The 23,128-nt window shown below is 43.1% G+C and overlaps 1 protein-coding gene across 4 annotated transcripts in view; it reads left to right on the top strand.

Annotated features, from left to right (window-relative positions):
• vps13c (vacuolar protein sorting 13 homolog C) overlaps nucleotides 1-22,916 on the top strand; it is a 40,271-nt gene extending 17,355 nt beyond the window's left edge. For 2 of the 4 annotated variants that reach the window (XM_029144052.3, XM_055507355.1), the window contains 42 exons: nucleotides 22-125; nucleotides 535-702; nucleotides 1,066-1,370; nucleotides 1,454-1,601; nucleotides 2,307-2,445; nucleotides 4,465-4,619; nucleotides 4,701-4,849; nucleotides 5,198-5,451; nucleotides 5,808-6,034; nucleotides 8,126-8,218; nucleotides 8,394-8,627; nucleotides 8,715-8,846; nucleotides 9,235-9,324; nucleotides 9,535-9,690; nucleotides 9,891-10,155; nucleotides 10,236-10,396; nucleotides 10,490-10,611; nucleotides 10,749-11,043; nucleotides 11,120-11,509; nucleotides 12,149-12,253; nucleotides 12,674-12,829; nucleotides 13,066-13,191; nucleotides 13,272-13,405; nucleotides 13,518-13,644; nucleotides 13,738-13,973; nucleotides 14,055-14,199; nucleotides 14,300-14,440; nucleotides 14,569-14,650; nucleotides 14,755-14,824; nucleotides 15,283-15,394; nucleotides 15,466-15,579; nucleotides 16,147-16,277; nucleotides 16,447-16,528; nucleotides 16,766-16,879; nucleotides 17,060-17,135; nucleotides 17,469-17,632; nucleotides 17,708-17,753; nucleotides 17,846-17,969; nucleotides 19,324-19,438; nucleotides 20,634-20,725; nucleotides 20,798-20,921; nucleotides 22,302-22,916. In XM_029144052.3, coding sequence (XP_028999885.1) covers nucleotides 22-125; nucleotides 535-702; nucleotides 1,066-1,370; nucleotides 1,454-1,601; nucleotides 2,307-2,445; nucleotides 4,465-4,619; nucleotides 4,701-4,849; nucleotides 5,198-5,451; nucleotides 5,808-6,034; nucleotides 8,126-8,218; nucleotides 8,394-8,627; nucleotides 8,715-8,846; nucleotides 9,235-9,324; nucleotides 9,535-9,690; nucleotides 9,891-10,155; nucleotides 10,236-10,396; nucleotides 10,490-10,611; nucleotides 10,749-11,043; nucleotides 11,120-11,509; nucleotides 12,149-12,253; nucleotides 12,674-12,829; nucleotides 13,066-13,191; nucleotides 13,272-13,405; nucleotides 13,518-13,644; nucleotides 13,738-13,973; nucleotides 14,055-14,199; nucleotides 14,300-14,440; nucleotides 14,569-14,650; nucleotides 14,755-14,824; nucleotides 15,283-15,394; nucleotides 15,466-15,579; nucleotides 16,147-16,277; nucleotides 16,447-16,528; nucleotides 16,766-16,879; nucleotides 17,060-17,135; nucleotides 17,469-17,632; nucleotides 17,708-17,753; nucleotides 17,846-17,969; nucleotides 19,324-19,438; nucleotides 20,634-20,725; nucleotides 20,798-20,921; nucleotides 22,302-22,484 — 6,386 coding nt within the window. In that variant the 3' untranslated portion in view covers nucleotides 22,485-22,916. Of the gene's footprint in view, nucleotides 1-21; nucleotides 126-534; nucleotides 703-1,065; nucleotides 1,371-1,453; nucleotides 1,602-2,306; nucleotides 2,446-4,464; nucleotides 4,620-4,700; nucleotides 4,850-5,197; nucleotides 5,452-5,807; nucleotides 6,035-8,125; nucleotides 8,219-8,393; nucleotides 8,628-8,714; nucleotides 8,847-9,234; nucleotides 9,325-9,534; nucleotides 9,691-9,890; nucleotides 10,156-10,235; nucleotides 10,397-10,489; nucleotides 10,612-10,748; nucleotides 11,044-11,119; nucleotides 11,510-12,148; nucleotides 12,254-12,673; nucleotides 12,830-13,065; nucleotides 13,192-13,271; nucleotides 13,406-13,517; nucleotides 13,645-13,737; nucleotides 13,974-14,054; nucleotides 14,200-14,299; nucleotides 14,441-14,568; nucleotides 14,651-14,754; nucleotides 14,825-15,282; nucleotides 15,395-15,465; nucleotides 15,580-16,146; nucleotides 16,278-16,446; nucleotides 16,529-16,765; nucleotides 16,880-17,059; nucleotides 17,136-17,468; nucleotides 17,633-17,707; nucleotides 17,754-17,845; nucleotides 17,970-19,323; nucleotides 19,439-19,787; nucleotides 20,366-20,633; nucleotides 20,726-20,797; nucleotides 20,922-22,301 lie in introns of those variants that run through there. The other 2 variants (XM_055507356.1, XM_055507357.1) reach the window with 2 other exon arrangements.
• Nucleotides 22,917-23,128: the final 212 nt, after the last annotated feature.

The following is a 23,128-nucleotide window of genomic DNA, read 5'->3' as shown; positions in this document are numbered from 1 at the left end:
CACGTTTGATGGGACCTGCAGGTATTCATGGCTCATTGGTGACGCAGGGACCACAGACTCACATCTCAGCCCGTCTACAGGATTTCATTATTCTCAACACGGATCCCAAAAGCATCCACAAGAAGGTCAGTCGGTTTTGTGTTGTCTTAATTCTGATCAGCTCTTTTTTAATCCAACCAACCTCTGAGGTCCCAGCGTTTTGTGTGATGCTTAACATCTTTGTGCTTTTGGGCCTGATGACATAGAAAAGCTCAATTACTTGTTGACTGTAACATATTCTAAATAAAATTACCTGTGAAAATAGGAGTTGGACTCTAGACCCCCTTACACCTACCTAAACTATCTTCTCACTAAAGTGGTTGCTTGAAATCCCCTCACTGTGATCAGATTTTCACTATGTGAGAGAGAACTTTATGTTCCCGATTTTTGCGAATGTATTAAACTAAGATGTTCTAGACTATGTCACACTGCTCTAGTCTTTGGACTATTGGGAACATTTTGATTTTTGTGACCTTTGACCTTATCATTCTGTAGGCTGTATCCATTGTTGGTGATGAGGTATTCAGCTTCACTATGAGTCTGACTCCCAATGCCACAGATGGCACTGGTTACATCGACACATCTAAAACCGATGGCAGGGTGAAGCTGAACGTGGGCTGTATCCAAGTGGTTTACCTGCACAAGTTTGTCATCTCTCTGCTGGTGAGTCTGACACCACCTCACGTTGCTGTGCTGCTTGTGTTGCTGCCATGGTGGTTGGGTCAGAGTCAGGGGAGAGGTAGGTTTCCACACTGCCAGCTTTTTGTGATGACTGACAATGATCTTATGACAAAGGTCACAGTACTTACATACTGTAGCAACCGGAGACATTGGGCAACTAACCTTCTTTTTCATTATTCTCTCTTTGGATGGGGCAGCAAAAAATTATTTTAGTGTTGTCATCTTTACCATTTTGTTGAAATATCTATGATCAAGATTTGACAAGTAAAGTGTAGTTGAATTGTTCATACTATCAACCTGTAGTATATAAAAAGGTTCTCACATTATTCATGTTTTGTCATTTAGAATTTCACCAATAACTTCCAGACGGCTAAAGAAGCTTTGACTGCTGCCACCACTCAGGCTGCAGAGAAAGCAGCTTCCAGCGTTCGAGATTTTGCCCAAAAAAGCTTTCGTTTGTCCATGGATGTCAATCTGAAGGCTCCACTCATCATCATGCCAGAGTCCTCCACCTCCCAAGATGCTCTAGTGATTGACCTCGGGCTGATAACAGTAGGAAACAGCTTCTCTCTGCTGCCTGTTGATAAGTGTCCTCTGCCGGCTGTTATCGACAACATGGAGATCCAGTTAACCCAGCTCAAACTCTCCAGGTGGGTCAAACACAGCCTGATCAGAGATCTGATCCAAACAGGATGTGATTTTTAATTAGATCCATCATTCTTTTATTCTCTAGGATCTCCTTGGATCCAGCATTAGACCAACCCAGCACCGAGCTCTTGGAACCGGTTAACCTGCACTTGAACATCAAGAGGAACCTGGCAGCTTCCTGGTACAAGGGGATGGCTGCTGTTGAGATTGATGGAGATCTGAAACCTATGAAGGTAGGAGGCCAAGTTTGTTACTGTTTAATGTTGGTTCAACTCTACAACCCAGAATGAATGGTTAGTTTTATATAAATGAAAAGTGGCACAAAATTAAGGTAATCTGCAGAAATCAGAGCAAGTCTGGTTTTCACTAAACAGAACATTTGGGATAATCATAAAATCCAGAGATGATCTTCTCATGCTCAACTCAATGATTCCTGCAAATAGAAAATATGCTTAATTTGTTAATGTTTTTCCCAGAGATGGTGTTTGTTCTGTTGTAGTGTCATTAGTTAACACTGAAATCCCTTCTGTTGCTACTCTTGGCTACTATATATGTAATGCTTACTTTTTAAAAGGCCCCGTCCTGGGTCCCTTCTGGGGGACACTAGGTCCTGGCAGACACCTGAATGGTCACAACATATTACTGTGGGGTGGTGACTGTATACACTGAGATGTTTATACAATAGTATAGTCAGTGAAGAACATTGCTTTGAGCCAGGTGTATGAGTAAAACACATTTTAAAATGTAAAATATTGAGTTGGTCACATAAAGTAGGTGCGTAAACCAGGAGTGGCCAGAGCATCTGCCTTGCTTGTTGGTCAGGGCTCTTGTTTCTGATACCTAAACCTAATTTTTTTTCCTTTTTAGTCTTGGTACTAATTTAATTAGGTTAATCAGACTGTGACTGACACCACATCACCTTGTATCTGCACTTTCAGGTGGAACTAAGTCAGGAAGACCTGAAGGTGCTGCTAAAGATCCTGAAGAATAACCTGGGGGAAGCTGTAAGTCTGGACCACACAAGCCTGAAAGAGGAGGCTGTCCTAAGGCTCCCAGCAAGTGGAGGCCCTCCGAAAGGTTTGATACTCCCATGTTCACACCTAGTTTCCTATATATGCACGAGCATGCATAACATTAACATTAGATAAGACATCATCTTCGTATAATTGAACAACTGTATTTGAATATTTTCAGTTAAATGAAAGAATCATTTTGAGTCTCTAGTGTTTAGGGTGGATGCCTTCTACCTCCACTGGATAGGTTAAGGGGATAGAGATGAAAGTGAGAACAAGCAACAAAGACAAACAGAGGCAGTGAATAGAGCCTGGGCAGTTTGGTTCAGTCAAGCTGGAAACAGCTCTGAGGCCCAACCTTGTGACACACCAGTAAACAGAAAAGAATGGATGTGAGGGAGAAGCACATACTGCACGGTATTTTGGCAACATGAAAGCATCTCACTGGCGTAACAGGTTCTTAACACTACCCAACCCACAGAGAGGTTAAGTGACTTAATACTTTCTTCAAAAGTCAAGGGACTGGCACACTTCAGCTAACATCCTGTGAACGGCTTCTATTGTTCCATAAACGGGGCTGCTACCCCCACGACAAGGGGGTGTTCACGCTGAGCCACTTCAACAAAACCCGTCTTCTCTGTCACAGGCTGTGCTGTGGTCATCCAAACTGCCTCTCATGGAGACATGCAAACAGACAGTACCAAGATTTCTTACTGTACTGACGGTTGTATCAGGATCAGACAGGCACAGTTGCCTGCCTTGGCCAACACAGAATCTTATGTGTTTCTGTGTGTCTCTGTGACAGAATAAAGGGCGCACCCGCCTGTATTCAATGCATGTAAATAAAGCTGCTCGGCCACAGAGCGAGTGAAACTGCTTTCTGAAGTGGCGTAAGGGAGCACATTGGAGTTGTGACTCACACTGTTTCACTGTGGAAAAAAACAGTCCCAGGTTTGTCAAAAGGCAGCCCAAAATCTTATGTGTTTCTGTGTGTCTCTGTGACAGAATGGAGGGCATGGCTACTTGTATTCAGTTACACTATATTGCCAAAAGTACAGTATTCACTCACCTGCCCTGACTCGCATATGAACTTAAGTAATCTATAGGGTTCCATATGACATCAGTCCACCCTTTGCAGGTATAACAGCTTCAACTCTTCTGGGAAGGCTGTTCACAAGGTTTAGAAGTGTGTTTATGGTCATTTTTAACCATTCTTACAGAGGCGCATTTGTGAGGTCACACAATGATTTTGAACAAGAATGCCTGACTCTCAGCCCCCTCTTTAATTCATTCCAAAGATATTGAGGTCAAGATTCCATGCGAGACTCTGTAATACATGTCTGTATGGACCGTTCTTTGTGTACCTGATTCCTGTTATTTGCATTGGTAAGCAAATACTTTTGGCAATATAGTGTGTTAAAAGTGGTTGAATAACCTTGGGGTTGATGCTGCAATGCAGAGCAGGACACGTCGCTAAACTTTTTCAGTCCTGGTGTCATATAAAATCTCATCAATCAAACTGTTGCACCACTACAACCACTGGAAGACATGTAGCGGATAGATTGAGCAAGTTATGGCAGTTTATGACTCAAATAAGCAGCTGTAGTCTTAGACAGTTGTAGTCTTAGACAGAACAAGCTTTACATCTCAACTTCAACTCAAGTTTTAGGTGGCGATTGTTTTGGCTTTTTTTGAGTGCAGCAACTCCTGCGTGGTTTACGCATAAGAATAAGTGAAACGTTTTTACATTCTTTTTTGGCGAAACTATCCATCTATTTAGAGCAGAAATGAGAATCTGCTCTGTCGGCTCTGTCCATTTGATGTGGTCAACAAGTCAATCACATACTAATGCGTCCTTGAAAAACAAAACACTGAAGATTCTTAACGCTCAAAGCCTCAACAGCTTTGAGTTAGATCTTATAGTTTGTAAGCCAGTAAAAATTTGCCAATACAAAACAATGAAAATAAACTTGGAAAAAAAGATGAAGTTGTGTTATCATACAGTTCCAAACCTTTGGAGCAGACGGAATTTATTGTATAATTTGTTTACATTTGATTTTTGATTTATGTTATTTGTGTTTAGGTGATGTTGAGAAGCCAACTATTAACAATGAGGAAGAGGAAGATGTGGAGACTGTGACGTTTAACTTCAACATTGAGTCTCTTGGTCTGGTTTTAAAGAATGATGATGCAACAGAGGTCAGCCACATGAAGAATGATGACACAAAAGCTTGGACAGTGTGTTGACTGGTTCTGAATCAGATCAGGTCTGCCTAATTTAGTTTCCTTGTGTCTGATGGCTGTTTCTGGTTCCCACAGACATCTGGCTGCCAATTAGGTGAATTTGTTCTTCACATGCTAAAGACCTCAGGCAGGATCCTGACCAGCGGCAACATAGAGGTGAAGACCATCCTAACCAACTGCACATTGGACGACCAGAGGACTGCAATGCAGAGAGTGACGTCACGGTATCAGTCACATCATCCCTGGGTTCTTATGGGCCATTTAACTTTATCCTAGCTGAAAGTTAGCTTACTGTAACTGTAAGTTAGCCTGGGAAGAACTGATGCTTCTACTGCCCAGTGGTACTGGATTTGTACCCAGGATTGGGTTCATGCTTTATCAATGCTTCCCTCACTTTTCCTTTGTTCACTTTGCAGTAAAGCTTTAATCATGTAATTCCTGCAACCATTGGTATTTCCCTAGTTCCTTACACAGAGTGAAATCCCACTACTGCAGACCTGAATGTACTGTAAATCATTTGGGGTGTATCCGGTGAATGCTTGGTATATTTATAATTTTTCTCATGGTTGCAGAATGATTGGGCGCAGAAACGAAGATATCTCAAAGGCAATGATTGAAGTGATATACCGGCAGAACACTGAAGGACGGGAGGTGGTGGCGGTGCTGCCCAACCTCTACCTGTGTGCCAGCGTTGAGTTTCTAATGGCTGTTGCAGATTTCTTCCTGCAATCTCTGCCTCAGAGTCCATCTCCAATAACCACATCAGTACCAAGAGATAAACTACAGTTGAGACAGATCACTGAACCACAGATGGACACAACCACTGGTAAATCAAGGGGATGGGATACAGATGCACTCAGAGTGTGGCTGTGAGGATTCTCAGTCCTCGAACTCGTGTTTATACCAAATGATTTGTGTCTTTTTTTTTTCTTGAGCATGTTTTACCTATAAACCAGAAGACTTTTTCAGATTGGAAAGTCTGGCTGGGATTAGTAAGATAAGTAAGATAAATCAGACTTTATTGATCCCCTTGTTTTTATTGCATCTAACCTTTACACACAAGGAGTAGCAGCGAGGAACTAGTGGGTTGTGACTTGCCACACCTGGTGGGATCAACTGGTTTCAAACAGGCAGCTGTATTACAGTACATGCATTACATGGGTTTCTCTCTGTACTTTTCAGCCCCTGTGGTGAGAACTCGTGTTCGGGTGGTGGTGGTGGACCCAGAGGTGGTGTTTGTGGCCAGCCTAATGAAGGCGGATGCCCCTGCCCTAGTGGCCTCCTTTCAGTGTGACTTCACCTGGCAGGCTGAGGAAGGTGCTGCCCAGAAGATGAGTGCCAACCTGAGAGACCTGAAGATTCTTGCTCGCCCCTTGATCCAAGACGAAGGAGAAAAGGCTGTCACCACTGTAAGTGCAAACTCCAGGGTAAAACACTAACTTTTTCAGCAGTAGCAATCACAGCATTAAATCATAAATGTGTTGATAATCATCGACTTGTTGGTATGTGGAACTACTACTCGTATTTTATTTTATTTGGTTTTAAATTTCATCATCATTCTGCACATATCCAAAAGAACATATGTGGTCTTGAATGAACATATTTTTTACAGCAGCAAGAGACAAGTTGTCTCGATTCAATCTGCAACATCAATGTGTTCTTCAGAATTTGTACTCCGTCTAAAGTATAGAAGGGCCAACTACAGAAGGAAGATGTAAAAGCAGTTGCAGCAGCAAGAGCCTGAGGACTATTTCTGGCTACAAATCACCACACTCACAGTCTGAGGAGGACCTGAGTTGGGTCAGCAATCAGAACTTGCATTTCAATAGGTTCGACCAAGCACCCACTTACATCCTTCAGCAGCTGCCTCCAAGTCTTTTGATGCCTTACATCACTAGACCACCCCCCACAGCCCTGCACACCTCTGCAGAAAGCCAGGCACCATCAGCCCCGCAGACTCATCCCGGCTACACTATTCCACTTCACACCACCCTGATAATGGGACATTTCTTCAACCCTTGTCCTTCTCAAGGACCCAGATGAGCCTAAGAAGATCAAGGCCAGCAAAGCAACTTGACCAGACGGCATCAGACTCTTAATGCCCTGCACTGGTGAACTGTGTTGAGTTATGGAGCATGTCTTTAACCTGAGCCTCAGACCGAGGATGGTACTACAGCTCTGTAAGACTTTATGCCTGGTACGAATACCTAAGACACCTGATGCCAGGGACCTCAGCGTCTTCAGACTAGTGGCTCTGAGAGACTGGTCTTGGGTCACCTCCGCTCTGCGTTGGGAACCTACCTGGGCTATTGCCTATTGACCTGGCACTGGAGTAGAGGATGCCGTTATCGTCTTCCTACATTGAGTTCACCTGGAGAAGCCCGACAGCACTGTGCGGATCAAGTATTTTGTCTTCTCTAGTGCCTTCAACATCATCCGACTGGTGCTTCTGAAACACAAACTTGAGGGGGGACCTCCATCTGATGGAGTTGATTTTGGACTATCTCACAGACAGGCCACAGGTTGTAAGAATCAACGGCTGTGTGTCTGACATTCTTACCTGCAGTGTGAGGGCCCAACAGGGAACTGAAATGGCAAAGATTCCAGCTCTATCCTGGGCTGCACTCTGGACACAGAGCAGGAGATGGGTAAGAGATGGATCCTGGCTAAACTGAAATCCATTCTGGACCAGGACTTTCACGCACTTGGGGACTCACTGTCTGCTCTTGAGATCAGCTTTAGGAACAGACTGATCCACCCTCCACGGATTCTGCACATTATTTTCTCCCTGCTGCTATCAGACTATAAGATCAGCACTGTTAATTACCTCCCGGTCTTTAACTCACCCACTGCATCAGTGGTTAAGTTGAAAATAATTTTTTCATATGCAATATTTGTCTACTGTTGCGCTGTACCAACTTAACTCAGCTCTGATACTGTATTTGCAAACCTGTATTGTGCTGTTGTGAAACTCATTTCCCCACTGCGGGACAATTAAAGGCTTTCTTATTCCTACTGTATGTTAAATTTAAAATCTGAATCTTTAATTGAATCTTTATGTTGTTTTTAAGACCTTTTAATTTAAATTTTTGAAAAAATTCAAAATCATTTATAGCGTTTGCCTGTGTTAAAGGACGGCAGCACCACCCCCTGCTGGATGAAGCAGCAGACTGTTCAACCTGTTGTTACACCTGCCAGTTTTAGTGCAATCAGAAAAGTAATTACGTCACAAAGCCATTGATAAACACATTAAGCAGGTTGTACAAAGTGATGGTGGAGAATAAATGAATAGCATTATATTAGTGAGAAGCTGTGAATCATAAATGGAATGGGCCATGTATCAGCCCCATTCACTGTTTAAGATTCAGGTTAAGGCTCCATTCATCGGCAGATCCAGTCAACTGGACATAAACAGCCACTGAAACTCCCCTGACCTGTTGGTGGCATGAGCACACATTCACTGTCATGTCAAACTGCTAACTCATTGCTCTGTCCCACAGGTCTTAAAACCATGCTCAGTTACTCTGGAAACCAAATCCAACCACAATCAACCAATGAGTGGCTCTGTGATGGTGGAGGAAGTCATTGTCAAGGTACATTTATCAATTTGCCCAAGCGATCAATTCAACGGCTATTGCAAATAAACACACTGCTAAATAACTTAGACATGGAGTTTAAACCTGCAGTAGTAACCTGCAGTAAATATGAGGCTGAGGGTGTGAGTCTGACTTCAAGGGACGTCATCGTAAGCCTTTTGTTTTCCTGCAGATCTCCCCCTTCATCCTCAACACAGTGATGACGATAACCGATGCAATGACAGCAAAGCAGTTTGAAGACCAGAGTCAGGAGTTGAAGCGTGATGTCAGTGACCTGTGGTCAGCCTCGAACGTCTATGAGTGTAACTACTGGTTCCTGGGAGTGGACCAGGCCACTGAGGTGACAGAGAGCTACAGAGAGCAGGATATGCGTAATGAGGGCGAGACCTTTTCCGCCAAAGTCAAGGTACCACAGCATGCAATGTCTTAGATGTTCATGGTGGTTACTTTGTTCAGGTTAGTTTCTTGTTGACAAAGTGTTGTTGGCCTTCAGGTGGTCCAGGTGACTCTGGAATCTGGTTTTGGCCATCGAACAATCCCTCTGCTCCTGGCTGAGTCCTCTTTTAATGGATCAGCCAAGAACTGGTCATCTCTGCTGCAGCTGAGAGCTGACATGACATTGGAGGTGAGTACGCGTGATTGTTTGTTAGGTCAGATCATTAATGTACTGACTTCACAGAAAGTTTGTCCTAAAAGTCAGAAATCTGCGCTTGCAGTAGTACAACTGGACCACCAACAACTTGGAATACACAAGTCAATTATTTATTTAAAAGCATGGATGTTTTTTTACTTTACGTTTTCTACTTTTTATTTCAATTCTGTTTCATGCACCAATTTCCCTCTGCAGTTTGAAGAATCTTTGACTTGACGTGTTGTCAGAACTATGAAACAATTTTTATGTTTAACCTCAACTACTTTAGTAATGGTCCATCCCAATTTGTTCAGCGTATATCGATATATATATATATATATTGATGGTGTTTATGCTGCTGATGCTAATCCGTTCCCGACAGGTGAACTATTTTAATGAGACCCATGCAGTGTGGGAGCCTCTGATTGAACGAGTTGACAGCGGTAGTCGAAGATGGTTTCTGGAGTTTGAGGTAAACGTTGTGGATGTGACTGAGTCATAATTAGTTGTAACTCTAACCAAACGAACATGCACCAAGAACATCCATTACAGTATTTTTATTTATAGTCCTATTTGAGTTTGCTATAAAAAATGTTCCCACTGCCAGTAGAATTTGAATGAACACATTGAGACATATAACCTCGTTAAACCAGCTTTGGGAACTTTACCATTATTCCTGCAGATGAAAAATAACCCGATCCAAGACAAGAGTCCAGTTCATGGAGATGACTTCATAATACTTCCTGAACCTCGCACAGCCATCAACATCTACTCAAAAGACACCCTGAATGTTACTGTTTCCCAAAGCAGCCTCAATGTCTTTTATAACCTTACCAAGGTAATAGACACAATCACCATCTATGACTTCACCAACATACAACACATGTAGAACTTAAGACTCTTCCTAAGTCATCATTACATCAATAAGCTCACAGAACGCAAGTGTTTTTCTCTTAATTATGACGTTTAGCTTTTATCATTTTAAGTTATTAACTAGAAATTAGGGGGATTAACATTTTAATACTGTGCTTTGATCAGGCGTTCTCGGAGGGCACGAAATCCACTTTTGACTTCTCTCTGAGGGAGAGGGCTCCTTTCACCATCAGAAACTCTCTAGGAGTCCTTCTCGATGTGCAGCACAGCTCCAGCCTGAGACCAGTGGGATCCTTGACACAAAACAAGCTACACAAGCTTGAAGTTGATCAGAGCATGGACTTGGAGTATTCCATGTCTCAATCGTTGTCACGAGGAAAACTGTCAGCTCTGCAACGGCAGGAGAGCTGCCTATTCAACCTGATCATCGGTCTGAATGCACCCTGTGTTTGTTCATTGGTCCTGTATGTTACACAGATGAGCTACAGCTTGTAAATGTATGTGTTTCAGCTCCATCTGGATACACAGAGGTCCTCAACATCTCTGTGGACAAACCAGGTCGTCGTCTCTACAACATCCGGTGTCCAATGCAGCAGGAGGCTGTTTCTGTTCTGCTGCAGATCGACGCTGCTGATGGCAATAAGGTCATTACTGTCCGCTCACCGCTGCAGGTCAGAAGCACTGACGTTCAACACTTTGGCCATTTCTCTGACAGCTTAACATGCTGAATAGTCTGTAGCAGGACAGTTTCACTGTGTTTCCAGATAAAGAACCACTTCTCAGTGCCATTCACCATCCTGAAGTACTGTCCGACGTCCAGGAGTCTGCAGACCATTGGACAGGCTGAACCTGAGACAGAGTTTCATGTCACCATAGAAGCCTACAGGTAGCATCACAATGAGTTTTTGTTGGTGTGGTCTTTCATTTCAGTGGATTGCGCCACATGACCAACAACCCACAGCTGGATTGCACCTTTACAGCTGCTTGCAGGTTGACTGTAACTGTGTCTCCCTGTGTCCTCAGGTGTCAGCTGTTTGTACGTCCAGCGGGCTCTCTGGATGGCCAGTACAGCCCATCCTCCACTTGTGTGGCCTGGAAAGAGCAGGTGCACTGCAGCTCAGAGGTGTGTTCTGTGCTGCAGTGTCCTGCAACTGACAGCAGCCTGCTGCCGCTCATGGTCAGCACACTGGCTGTCCCTGATGACCTGCGACTCATCAGCAACTGTGGAGAGGACTGGGATCCCGCTTATGTTATCCACCTGTACCCTGTAGCCACGCTGCGCAACCTGCTGCCCTACACTGTCCGCTACATGATGGAGGTACAGCAGCTCTGGTGGAATCTGGTGGAAGATAGAACATCTGTTTTTTTTTCATTTAAATATGTTTTCTTCTCAGAATTCAGCGGATTCCTATGAGCTTCATGAAGGCAGCACATCAGACCTGTTGAATACTCGCGTCACAGGTGAGATCATGTCCCTGGTGCTGATGAGGTATCAGGGCCGAGACTGGCACGGGCACATCCGTGTCCAAGAGGAAATGCCCGAGTTTTTTCCCGTTTGCCTTACCTGCGACTCGGACACCAACCTGACGATGGACGTGAGCGTCCATGTGACGAGGATGACGAGCCGCTTGTGGCTGTCACTCTTTAGTCCATACTGGATCATCAACAAGACGTCTCGAGTGCTGCAGTACAGGGCGGAGGAAGTCAGCGTCAAACATCCGGCCGACTACAGAGACATCATCCTGTTCTCCTTTAAGAAGAGAAACCTGTTCAGCAAGAACAAGGTGAGACAGAGTCCTGGGCAGGTGCAGAGGCCTGAACGTTGAGTTTTACAGTTGTGTCTGTGGTTTTTAGTCCTAGAGACGTGCTTATACTAATCCGGGGAGATTGGTAGACCACTGACCAACATGCGTCGCCACAGATGTTTAGACCCGGGGAACCACATGTTAGTACTACTGCATTGGTGGCCCATACTGTATCATGAGGTTGAGGAGTCTGAGATCCTGGTTCCCCCGTTGGTTCCCTTTTGACCCTCTGGAACAGGGGGCTTATAGAAAGGTGTCTTTAAAGGCAGCAGCTACTAGACCTACTGTACTACAGGAGCTGCTGCTGCCTGAGCTTCATTAGGTTTTGTATGCCTGATGTCACAACTTACTTCACATCAGTGAGGGAGAGTTGATCTTGGACGGTGTTAAACCTAATCCGGAATCTACAAATCAGTATTTTCCAAAGTAAGAAACAAAATAAATTTCGAAACAGAAGCTTTCGTCAGACTTTGTTTGTTTTTGACTTTGTGTTATTTTTATATAATGTTTTCCACTAAAATTTTGTGAACACACATTGTCCTGTTAGCATGTTCACTCTAGTTTTTGGATGGATTGTGAAGCTTTAACCTCTGGAATGTTTCTTCTGGGCTTTTGCAGCTCCAGCTTTGTGTTTCCACCTCATCCTGGTCCGAAGGTTTCTCTCTGGACACTGTGGGAAGTTATGGCTGCGTTCGTTGTCCTGCCAACCACATGGACTTTCTGGTACCTGAAAATATCACTTCCCTTTTTTAATAAAGGCTTTAGTAATTTAGTTTGGGTAGACCTGGATTCTTTGAGGTAAGAACTTGTTCAGTCAATGGAATCTACCAGTTAGTTGACTGTGTGAAACATGTTTACAAAACTGATTTAAAGATTAATGGGAGTTTGGTTTAGTTTAGGTTTGTGGTGTTGCCTTCACCCTGTGTCTGGTTGTGTCTGGCCACACATTCATCTGTCCATCCATTTCTTCAGTTTGGCCAACATTTCCACATTGAGTTAAATAGAAAATGATTCGGGTTTGGTTGTGTGGTCTCATTCTTATTGAAACACAAGAACAACTTGACCTACTGTAATCTTGACAGTACAATGCGTCGATCATCAGCTGCAGCCGCTGTGTAAACCTTGCAGTTTCATTTTATCCAGGTGGGTGTGAGCATCCAGATGAGCAGCTTCAACCTGACGAGGATCGTTACCCTGAGCCCTTTCTACACGCTGGTCAACAAGTCTTCTTATGAGCTTGAGGTGGGAGAAGTGATCAACCAGGTCTCCACCAAGTGGAATTACATCCCCTCCACTGAGGTTAGTTCCTTTAAAAATGCCACCCAGCTCTAATGTGGCGGCAGCTGCTGAGCCTTATTCCTGAAGCTTTTTTGACTTTTTCAGTCAGAGCCTTTTCATGAACGTAGCCAGGATGTGAAGCTGTTATTAGTTCTGTTCCAGTCTGTTAAATGAAAGCTTTTAGTTGATGTTTGACGTACAGTAGTTGCCTTTGTTGCTTGTTCTTATGACAGTATTGTGTTGTTGTTGTGTTGCAGTGCCTCCCTCTGTGGCCAGACAACAGCTCAGGAAAGATGTGTGTCCGTGTAGTCGGCTCTGAATCCACCTCCAAGTCCTTTTCCTTTAATAAGCAGGACAACGGCACTTTACTGAGCCTCGACATGGTCAGAGCCTGCTGGACAGAAACATCTGCTGTTTATGTTGAAGTTCAGAGCTCTTTAAGTTTGCGTCTTTGTGTTTTCAGTGCGGTGGCATCATAGTGGAAGTCAACATGTCCGATCACTCCACCATCATAAGCTTCAGTGACTACTATGAAGGCGCAGCTCCAGCCTTGCTCCTGAACCATACACCCTGGGCCAACATCAACTACTGGCAGAGGTACGCAAATAGAAGTTGTGTCCAGACCTTTGACGTGAGTGTAGTAATCATTAATTTAGGTGTACAGGGTTTTGTGAGCAAAGAGGTAACATGGTGTGTGTCTCTTCCTCAGAGACTCTGCAGTGGTTCACAAGCTGAAACCCTGCGAGGCTCGCCGCTTTGTATGGGATGACCCAACAGGTGCCAGAATGTTTAGCTGGAGCTGCAATGGACATTCAGGAGAGTTGGACCTGCTGAAGGTCCAGGAGCTTAAACATAGCCGTCATTAGTATTGATATTGTAATTAGTAGTTCACCCTTCCAAAAAAACCCCTATTGTCTGTTTTCCTTCAGGACGAGGTTGGACAGTTCTCTTTCGACAACCTGTCAGAGGTGCACTGGGTTTGCTTCCTGGATGGGCGTCAGCGGGTGCTGCTGTTTACTGAGGACGTGGGTGTGGTGACAAAAGCTCGGCAGGCAGAGGAGCTTGAGCAGTTCCAACAGGAAGTGAAGGTGTCGCTGCAGAACCTCGGACTTTCACTGATCAACAACAACAGCCGGCAAGAGATCGCTTATGTGGGCATCACCAGGTACACATCGGACAAAGGAAATGTACAGTATGTAAACAACGAAGACGCTCTAGACAGCTCAGGTGTGTCTGTGTTCTCCAGCTCAGGTGTAGTTTGGGAGATGAGGCCAAAGAATCGATGGAAGCCATTCAGTCAGAAAAACATTAATCTGTTGGAGAAAACCTACCAGAGTCAGCTGAGCGGGAAAAGTCCAGGAGGCTGGGTCAAACTGGAGACCAACATAGAGGTCAGGGGTCAAGATGTCCAGCAGACCCACCCCTACACATGAACAAGTATCAGGGGTCGGCCTTTGTCTAATCACAATGTGTGATGTCATTGGTTGCTAGGTGAACCTCAGTGGCGCCACCATGATGATGCGCCAGCCCTTTTCCTGCCAGGTGAGGAGGAACTTCCTGTCTGGGATCCAAGTGGAGTTCAAACAGTCATTACACCAGCGCAGTTTGAGAGCCCAGCTCCACTGGCTGCAGGTAAACACACACACACACACACACACACACACACACACACACACACACACACACACACACACACACACACACACACACACACACACGTCTAGAATTGCATGCGTGCAACTGATCCGCTCTCTGTGCAGGTGGACAATCAGCTGCCAGGTGCAATCTTTCCTATCGTCTTCCATCCAGTTCCTCCTCCAAAGTCCATCGCTCTGGACTCAGGTAAATCCTCTGGTAGCTGCATCTGCTGGGTTTATCTGTTAAAGAAAGCGATAAATTGTAGGAAGAGTATTTGCTGCCTTTAACTCTGAGCTTTGCTTCAACAGAACCAAAGCCCTTCATCGATGTGTCTGTTATCACCAGGTTCAATCAGCACAGCAACATCATGCAGTTCAAGTAAGTAACAGCCGCTTCACCTTAATGTTAAATTCTTCCTCATTTTTCCCAAAGATGTTTGGAGGATTTTCAAGCAGTGTTGCTGGATTTTATGACATAACAACCTACAAATGTAGAGAATTCGCTGAGCTTCATCATGAACTATGTGGTTACATGTGATTCTGGCTCATGATTGATTGATTAATGATTGACATATTTATATTCACCTTACCTGAACCGGTCAAAGCAGGTGACCATCCATCGTGAGTCTGTTCCAGGAAGTTTTTGGGGGGATTTGTTGTGTTAAATTCTGTATGTGTCAGTATTTGAAGGCTCTGGAGATGTTTTTTTAAGCTTTATAAATAAAAATAAATTGACTGTAGAACATTTGTCTTATTCATTTTGAATCATTCAAGTTGCTTCTGTGGTCTGTGAGATGGATTTCATAATGTTAGTGAATGTGTTCAATGTGTACCCAGGTACTTCATGGCTCTGGTTCAGGAGATGGCAGTGAAGATCGATCAAGGCTTCTTGGGAGCCATCACATCTCTTTTCACGCCTCCCGCTGAGCCCAAGACTGGCAGACAGAAGGTATGATGAGGCAGCAGGTCGTCATTTACCACCTGAGACACACAGGGTGATGCCAGGTGTTTGTTTTCCAGTGTCATCTGATAGAGAGGGACCTGCAGCTGCTGCAGGCTGAGCTTATGGAGGTGTCACTCACCGACACGTCTGGACTCAGCTTCTTCGAACATTTCCACATATCGCCCATCAAGGTAAAGACACTGTGGGCCCCGTTGTTCTATGCGTGTGTTAATCACTGTTAACTTAAAAACAATGTTTACATTTTAAGGTTATCTGTACAGCAGCAGTTTCTCATCTTCCAGGGTTGATGCTAAGGCCTTTTCCCTTTTCCTTTGGACCTCTTCACAGTAGATTCTTCTTCTTCATCTCATGCTTCTACTAGTTACAGTATAGGGAACACAGCTGGCCTCAGCTCCATCCTGCAAACCTACTTTTATCAAACAACTTCTGGCAGTTTTCGTCATGTCTTCCACCCCTGCAGCTGCACCATTTCACCTTCCTTTTTATCTGGGCCTCTTCTTAATTTATGTTTTATCATTTTCTTTATTTATCAGTTTCACTAATTTGTTTGTTTTACACCAGATGCCCTTTACGCAACCTCACAGTTTTTAGGCTTCAGCTTTATTGATCAACACTTACTGACTTTTGAGCCTTCAACATGTTTCTGTAGGCTTGTTTATATAAAGATCAGTTTCCATATTTTGTTCTCCATATGTCAAGGATCAGGCCATTAACATGACTCTCATTTTCTACATCAGCTCCATCTCAGTTTGTCTTTGGGCTCCAGCGGGGACGACTCATCTGAAGAAACAGCAGCTGTTCAGTCTCTCAACCTGCTGCTCAAAAGCATTGGAGCCACTTTGACTGATGTTGACGACCTCGTTTTCAAGTGAGAAATATGCTCTGATTGTTGTTAGATCAGAGTCTAATTCAGTAAAAGAGAGACACAATCAGAATTTTGTATATTCATCAAAACAGCGACAAAAAGAAAAAAGACAAGTGGTTTTATTCTGGACCCTGGTCTGGTCAGTTAGTGATGTTTGGTTTCTTTCGGTCAGATTGGCCTTCTTCGAGGTGAAGTACCAGTTTTACCGAAGGGAGAAACTGATGTGGGCAGTGGTCCAGCATTACACTGAACAGGTGAGGTTACAGCCTCGTCTGCAGGTGTTCTGACTTCTCTTTGGTTGGATCATGAACTATGCACCTGCATTGGATTTTAAACGCTGCTCTGTTCTGCTCGTGTTTAGTGGGATGGATTTACAGTGAATCATTCTCTATCAATGAAAAATGCTGTGGGAAATCCCTGGTTTTCATCTTAATGGAATTAACTTTTTTTTACACATTTCGTAAGAAGGTGGTTGTGTTTTGTGAATGTAGTTCCTGAAGCAGATGTACGTCCTGGTCCTGGGTCTCGATGTCTTGGGGAACCCCTTTGGACTCATCCGAGGTCTGTCTGAAGGAGTGGAAGCCTTCTTCTATGAACCTTTCCAGGTAACACACATGCTTTATTTAACCTCAAATGGAAATTGATCCTAACTAGTAAGTAAGTAATTTGTTTATTTACATCTTTCTCTCTGGACTTTTTTAAGACTTTTAGACTTTTTTTTTCATCTTCGCTATGTAGCGAGAAGAGAAAGCATTTGTCTCCTAACTAGTGCATGTGCTTCTCAGGGAGCTGTTCAGGGTCCGGAGGAGTTTGCTGAAGGTTTTGTGATCGGAGTCCGTAGCCTGTTGGGCCACACTGTTGGTAAAAACAATATTGTGTCTTTCTTCATCTCTCTCTCCTGGTGTTTGAAGTGAAAGAGAAAAATTACTTTTACCAAAAAGCTCTCAGTCATGCTCTGTTACTGTTGCCCTGATCTAGTCAAATCAAACAACAAACGACTTTGTTTTAATAATTCTCTCTGAAGAAAATTGGGCACTCTTTATATGTGGTTGTATATTATAGTTATACAGGGACATTATAGTCTAGGAATTGTTCAGGCATAGTGGACTGTTGTCAGGGGACAACCTGATGGATTGGACATGTGCTCAACATTATCAGCTGACTACAGTAGCTCCTTCCTTTGTTGTCCTGCAGGTGGTGCTGCAGGTATGGTCTCCAGGATCACCGGATCAGTGGGTAAAGGTCTGGCAGCCATCACAATGGACAAAGAATACCAACAGAAACGACGAGAGGAGATGAACCGGCCGCCCAAAGACTTTGGAGAGAGTCTAGCCAAAGGAGGAAAAGGCCTGCTGCAGGTGCAGAGACAGATGCTGGGTTTACAGGTTAATATCAGCCAGTGTGCAGCTCAATAACAGCTTGTGTGTCTGCAGGGTGTTGTTGGTGGAGTTACAGGCATCATCACTAAACCTGTGGAGGGTGAGTGTCTCCTAACAGGCTGTTCATCCCATTTTCAAGTGGTTACCTGAAAAACCAGGTCTAAGGCTCACTATGCTCCTCAATCTGTGCAGGGGCGAAGAAGGAGGGGGCAGCAGGCTTTTTCAAAGGCATCGGTAAAGGATTGGTTGGGGTGGTCGCTCGGCCGACAGGAGGCATCGTGGACATGGCCAGCAGCACCTTTCAGGGCATCCAGAGGTACAGTGGACATTTAATCCAAACCTCCCAGATGTCTTTTATTTTCTTACTTTGTGGCTTTTTTGACTCAGTTTGTTTCAAAGAATAACTTCTTGTGTAGTGTGTCTCCTTTGCTCACTAATTGTCATTCTCTGTTTTCTTTTCTCGTTTCGTGTTGCTGTTGCTTGGAGTTTTGTGCCTTGCATTTTGTTTGTTTTGTGAGTATTTTACATTCATGACCTCCTGTAACCACTGCTTATATGACGTTATTAAGCTTACTTAAAACAAGCTTTAGCAGCTCCTGTTTGCGTTATTGCACAGCAGACTGACGGTAAGTCCCTGCATCATGTTAAAATGAAACGTCTAATATATCCTAAAGTGTTTCATCCTCATGGTCTAACACCGCTACCTGCCCCTCCTTGCGGCACCATGAGTGTGAAGGCCACGGGCCTGAGGAGTCACCTGTCCTGGAGCAGAGTTTACTCCATAAACACTGCTTCACAAATACAAACAAACAAACTGATGTATTTAGAGTTTATCCAACACGCCGCCCTGGTCCTTTCCATTGCATCTTTTTTCTGGGTAGCTGCATGTCAGAGCACAGTGGTTCAGTGTCGGAGGTGTTGGTTGATTGGTTGACGTTGAGTAGAGGCACAATGTTAAAAAAATCTAAAAGAAAATTCATGTTTAGGTACAGACCCTAAAACAAGACTTCCATTAGAACTGTTACCACATGTACCACACTGAAATATATGTAAACAGGCATCAATTTGTAGAAGTTTATTAGTGCTGTTTTAAGTAAGTAATTTATAGTAAAATCTCTACTTTAGTACTGAAGCCATGGTAACACAATACAATACGAAGTGCAGTTGTTTCTGATATGACCTGCATCACACTGATCAGTCAAATTAAACTCAGGCATTTCAACATAAACTGGTAAATGTGTCGTCAGCGACATCCTGCTTCTGTCCCAAAGCTTCCACCCTGCTCCTTCTTCCCATGCCCAGAGGAACCATCCGTCATCTGTTTCTTCATGATAACCTGTGTAACATTACTGTTTCATGCTGTCACTGTAGAGGCCCTGACAGGTGAGATATCTACCTGAATGAATCTTTACCAGCATCGTGTGCATCAACCTGAATGTGCTACAGTGTTGATCCTGAATGTGCAGACACGGTTTTACCAAACCTGAACACAACAGGAGCGTCTTTACATGAGTTGGGTTCAATTGTTGGCATGTCCACGTTATTTTGTCATGTTTTAGTACAAAGAAAGGGCTCCTCCCCATAAAGCTAGGGGGATACACGATACATGCAGAACCAGAACAATTAAAGCTACAGGCTGCTAACAGCGTCTTCTGTGTGTTTGGCTGCAGGGCGGCGGAGGCCACAGATGAGGTGGGAAAACTTCGTCCGGTGCGTCTCATCAAGGAGGACGGGATCATCCGGCCCTACGACCAGACGGAGTCAGAGGGTTTCGACCTTTTTCAGGTTTGACAAGTCTAAATCTGTGACATCACTCACTTCCTCCAAGGAAAGTCCCAGTGTTAGTCAAATGTTTGCTCAGGTAGAACAGCTGTCAACTCTGCGTTCAATAACCAACCAGAGAGAGAGAGAGAGAGAAAAACTACACTACACTGCATTACCATTAATAACTGATCCACATATTACAGTCACTGATCCATATAGTATCAATAATGAGCCATATATTACCATTGAAACACCCTGTTGTCACACGTTTCTGTCTGTGCTGTTGTGCAGTGTGGGCGAATAAAGTAGTGTGTGACACTGTGACAGTGTGTTAATGCCTCTTTTCTTCTCTTGATTGTATTTCATGCAGCCGGAGGAAGAATAAACAGGACTTTGGATCAGCTTTTTATTCAGGAACTGCTTTTAATATATGAACATATTAAACTATACAGTAGTTGAATTGTTCCATCTGACACTAATAGTTTTTAATATGTCAGTTTCCCATCTGATTATCAGTATATTTATATGATAATCTATGATATATACTGTATGAAATATTGCACTGCGATCATGAGTTTCTATGCATGCCAAAACAAATCATCTCATACCTCAAATATTTTAAACTCAGTTCTGTCACTTACCTTTTCTAGAGGAACATTTCATAGATTTATTTTACTTCTATTTATAGATATTTTTAAATAATATATTTGTTGATAGTTGGTTTATTTGTCCTCAATATATCAGTCATGTTGTCAAACAAATAATAAATGGGTTCTTTTCTGTAGCTGTTGGAAAATCTTTGTACTTTCTGATCTTCTCTAAATAGTCTTTCTTTAGTTGAGGCTAATATTGTGTGTTTCTGCCAGTGTGACCTCTGACCTCTAGTTCTGTTTGGGTTAACCTTGCATTCAGTGTGTGTGTCTTTAATAAAACTATTTACTTATCTCACACTTTCATTTCTTAAATCTGCAAAGTCAACGTGGCAGCTCAACATGATGGAGGGTGGCACCATAGGAAGAAAATGAGAAATGTGTCATGTGAAGCAGGCCAGTGTTGAACTCCATATAGGACATTAGTACTCGTCTCAATACGGATGATCAGCTTAATGATTGAATGTGCACTGATGAGATGGTTTTGATTTTAGCATTCAGTTTTGAGCAAACATGACGCCGTCCCAGAATAAAATGAACATCACAGGGTGTGCTTATGTTTCCAGCGCTCACAGATCAAACAGCTTGAAGGTGAAGTGTTCAGAGATCACTGTCAGTATCCTGGACACAGAAAAACAACTATCCTCATCACAAACAGGTACAGAGCCTCAGATCCCTCAGAAAACTCCTGTAATCATGTTAACACACTGTCTTGTTTGTGTTTCTGTAGGAGAGTCATGTGTGTGAAGGAGATTGACTTTGTGGGTCACTTTAACAAGGAGTGGGAGTGTCTCTATGATAACTTCCTTCGTCCTCCGACTGTGTCAGGATCTGATCTGAAAATCTACTGCAAGGTATTAAACTACACCTAAAACAACATAGATTCTGAATCATATGGATTTTATTAGCCTCTTTAGATCCCCTGTTGAGATCAGGCCCATCACACTCCATCCCACGGGATTTCTTACAATGGTCCAGCCTGGGGGGACCTGCTGATGGGGGGGCCTTTGAAAATAACAACTGTTTTTATTTCAAAGATTTTAGAAATCAGCAGCAGTTTGGTAGATTTCAACCTGCAGTTCCAGGGTCTAGTAGGTTTTTAATAAAGGTTTAAACACAGTTACCTTAAAAGCCTGTTTAACCTTTTGGCAGGAATTGGTTAGGTTTGATCTTCTTTGAGTATTATAATTTCTTGGCTACAAAGCGCTCTCGATGAAAAAAAGTTGTCTTAAAAAATAGGCTGCACCTTTAGAGGTGTGTCCACGTTGCAATGTAGAATATTTAAACAGATAATGATACACAAATATTTTTGTAACTTTTTATTAAATGTGGTAAATAGTGCCTGTAATACTGCTGGTAAAAAAAAATACAGAAGAGTACCACGAAAGTAATTTCCTTTGCCTTCTTTGCATTAAAACCACTAAAGTCGTCGCCTTCAGTGTCAGACTTAAAAGCCTCACAGTTACTTCCTCAAACACTTTCTCAGTATTTCTTTCCACTGCTTCATTTTTCCTTGTAGCGGAAGGAACTGCTGCTATAAAGTCGTCCGTGCTGTGATGTAACAGCCTTCTCGTCACTTCTTTAAGGTGGCGATTTCTACCGCATACCAATGACTACATGCAAGATTCAGCCAGATCTGCATAGTGCAAAATCTTGTCTGTGTTCAGCGGCATAATGATTGTAAAAATCCACAAATTAGCCACACTTTTGTTTAACACGCAGGATTCAAAGTATAGTCCGAAAATTACGGTAATCTAGTTGGGATTGGGTCTAAGAGACAAGTCAAAGACTTCGAGGAGTTAACTATTGAACTTAACTCCATATGAGCTATGCTGAAGAAGTGTCTAAGTACGACAGAGATTACCAGCAAATTTAGAGCTGATGGATCTGATCATTGGCTGGAGACATTGTTTTAATTAGTCACTAAACTAGGCTCAACAACACTATGACCTTACTCAGTGGCTACACACTGGAAACCAACCTATTTTATTTTTCTCCATTCATGATGAATAATGCGGTTCTAGCAGCCATTGCAGAGCTAACATTATACAGTGCTATAAATTGAATGAATTATGAGCTTGTTTGAGATTAATGTTTTACCCTGAAGATGTTAAATCTCTGCTGTTGTCTGTGACATCGCACTAATGTTGACATGACATGTTGAACCGATCCGATGCAAAGCTGCTTACTGCTCACACCTGTATTTAAGCTCTGATGGTTTTTCTTGTTTTCAGGAGCAGCAGGTGTTAAAGTTACCGATGCGAGGTGATGATTCCTTGCGCACCATTAGACTCACGGACCCAAACACTGCTCAGAAGCTGCAGGGAGCGATATCAGAGGCCCAGGCATCTGACCAACAGCGCCGTATGGTGAAACGGAAATCTCAGCGTTTCCTGAAACCTAAAAGCAAGCAGTGACATCACCGCTTGCCTAGAATGAAAAAAAAATCTTCACTTCATGTAAGATCTGCACTAACTTCATGTAAGATCTGCACTAACTCTTCTTTTAATTGGATTTTTACTTCACTTCATGGCTGTGGGTGCTGTAAACTGGTTCATCACTAGATGGTGTCATCTATAGACAGTGACTGCAGTTTTACCTACATGTTAAACAAATTCCTAAAAACATGTTGCACTAAAATAATATTAAGCGAAATCAGGGTGTTTATTTGTTTACTTCTGGTAAATTAAACATTTAAAAAATAATAAGTGTGAGAAACCGTTAGAAAAAATATATTTTCTTCATTCGTGTACTTTTCAGTTTAATTTCTTCTATTTATGGGTCAGAATATGTTTACAGAATAAAGAAATCTAAGAAAATCTCTATTAAAATGAAATGTCCAGAGATAACGATGTCTAGTGTTTTGTTTTTTTGTATTTAGACTTTAATGATGGAACAAAAGACAACTGCGATAACAACAATAGACCGTGTGTGTGTGTGTGTGTGTGTGTGTGTGTGTGTGTGTGTGTGTGTGTGTGTGTGTGTGTGTGTGTGTGTGTGTGTGTGTGTGTGTGTGTGTGTGTGTGTGTGTGTGTGTGTGTGTGTGTGCGCCAGAGAGAGT

This window comes from Betta splendens, chromosome 3, assembly GCF_900634795.4.
Source record: "Betta splendens chromosome 3, fBetSpl5.4, whole genome shotgun sequence".
Taxonomy (NCBI): domain Eukaryota; kingdom Metazoa; phylum Chordata; class Actinopteri; order Anabantiformes; family Osphronemidae; genus Betta; species Betta splendens.
The sequence above is the reverse complement of the archived record's forward strand: the minus strand, read 5'-3'. Positions and strand labels throughout refer to the sequence as shown.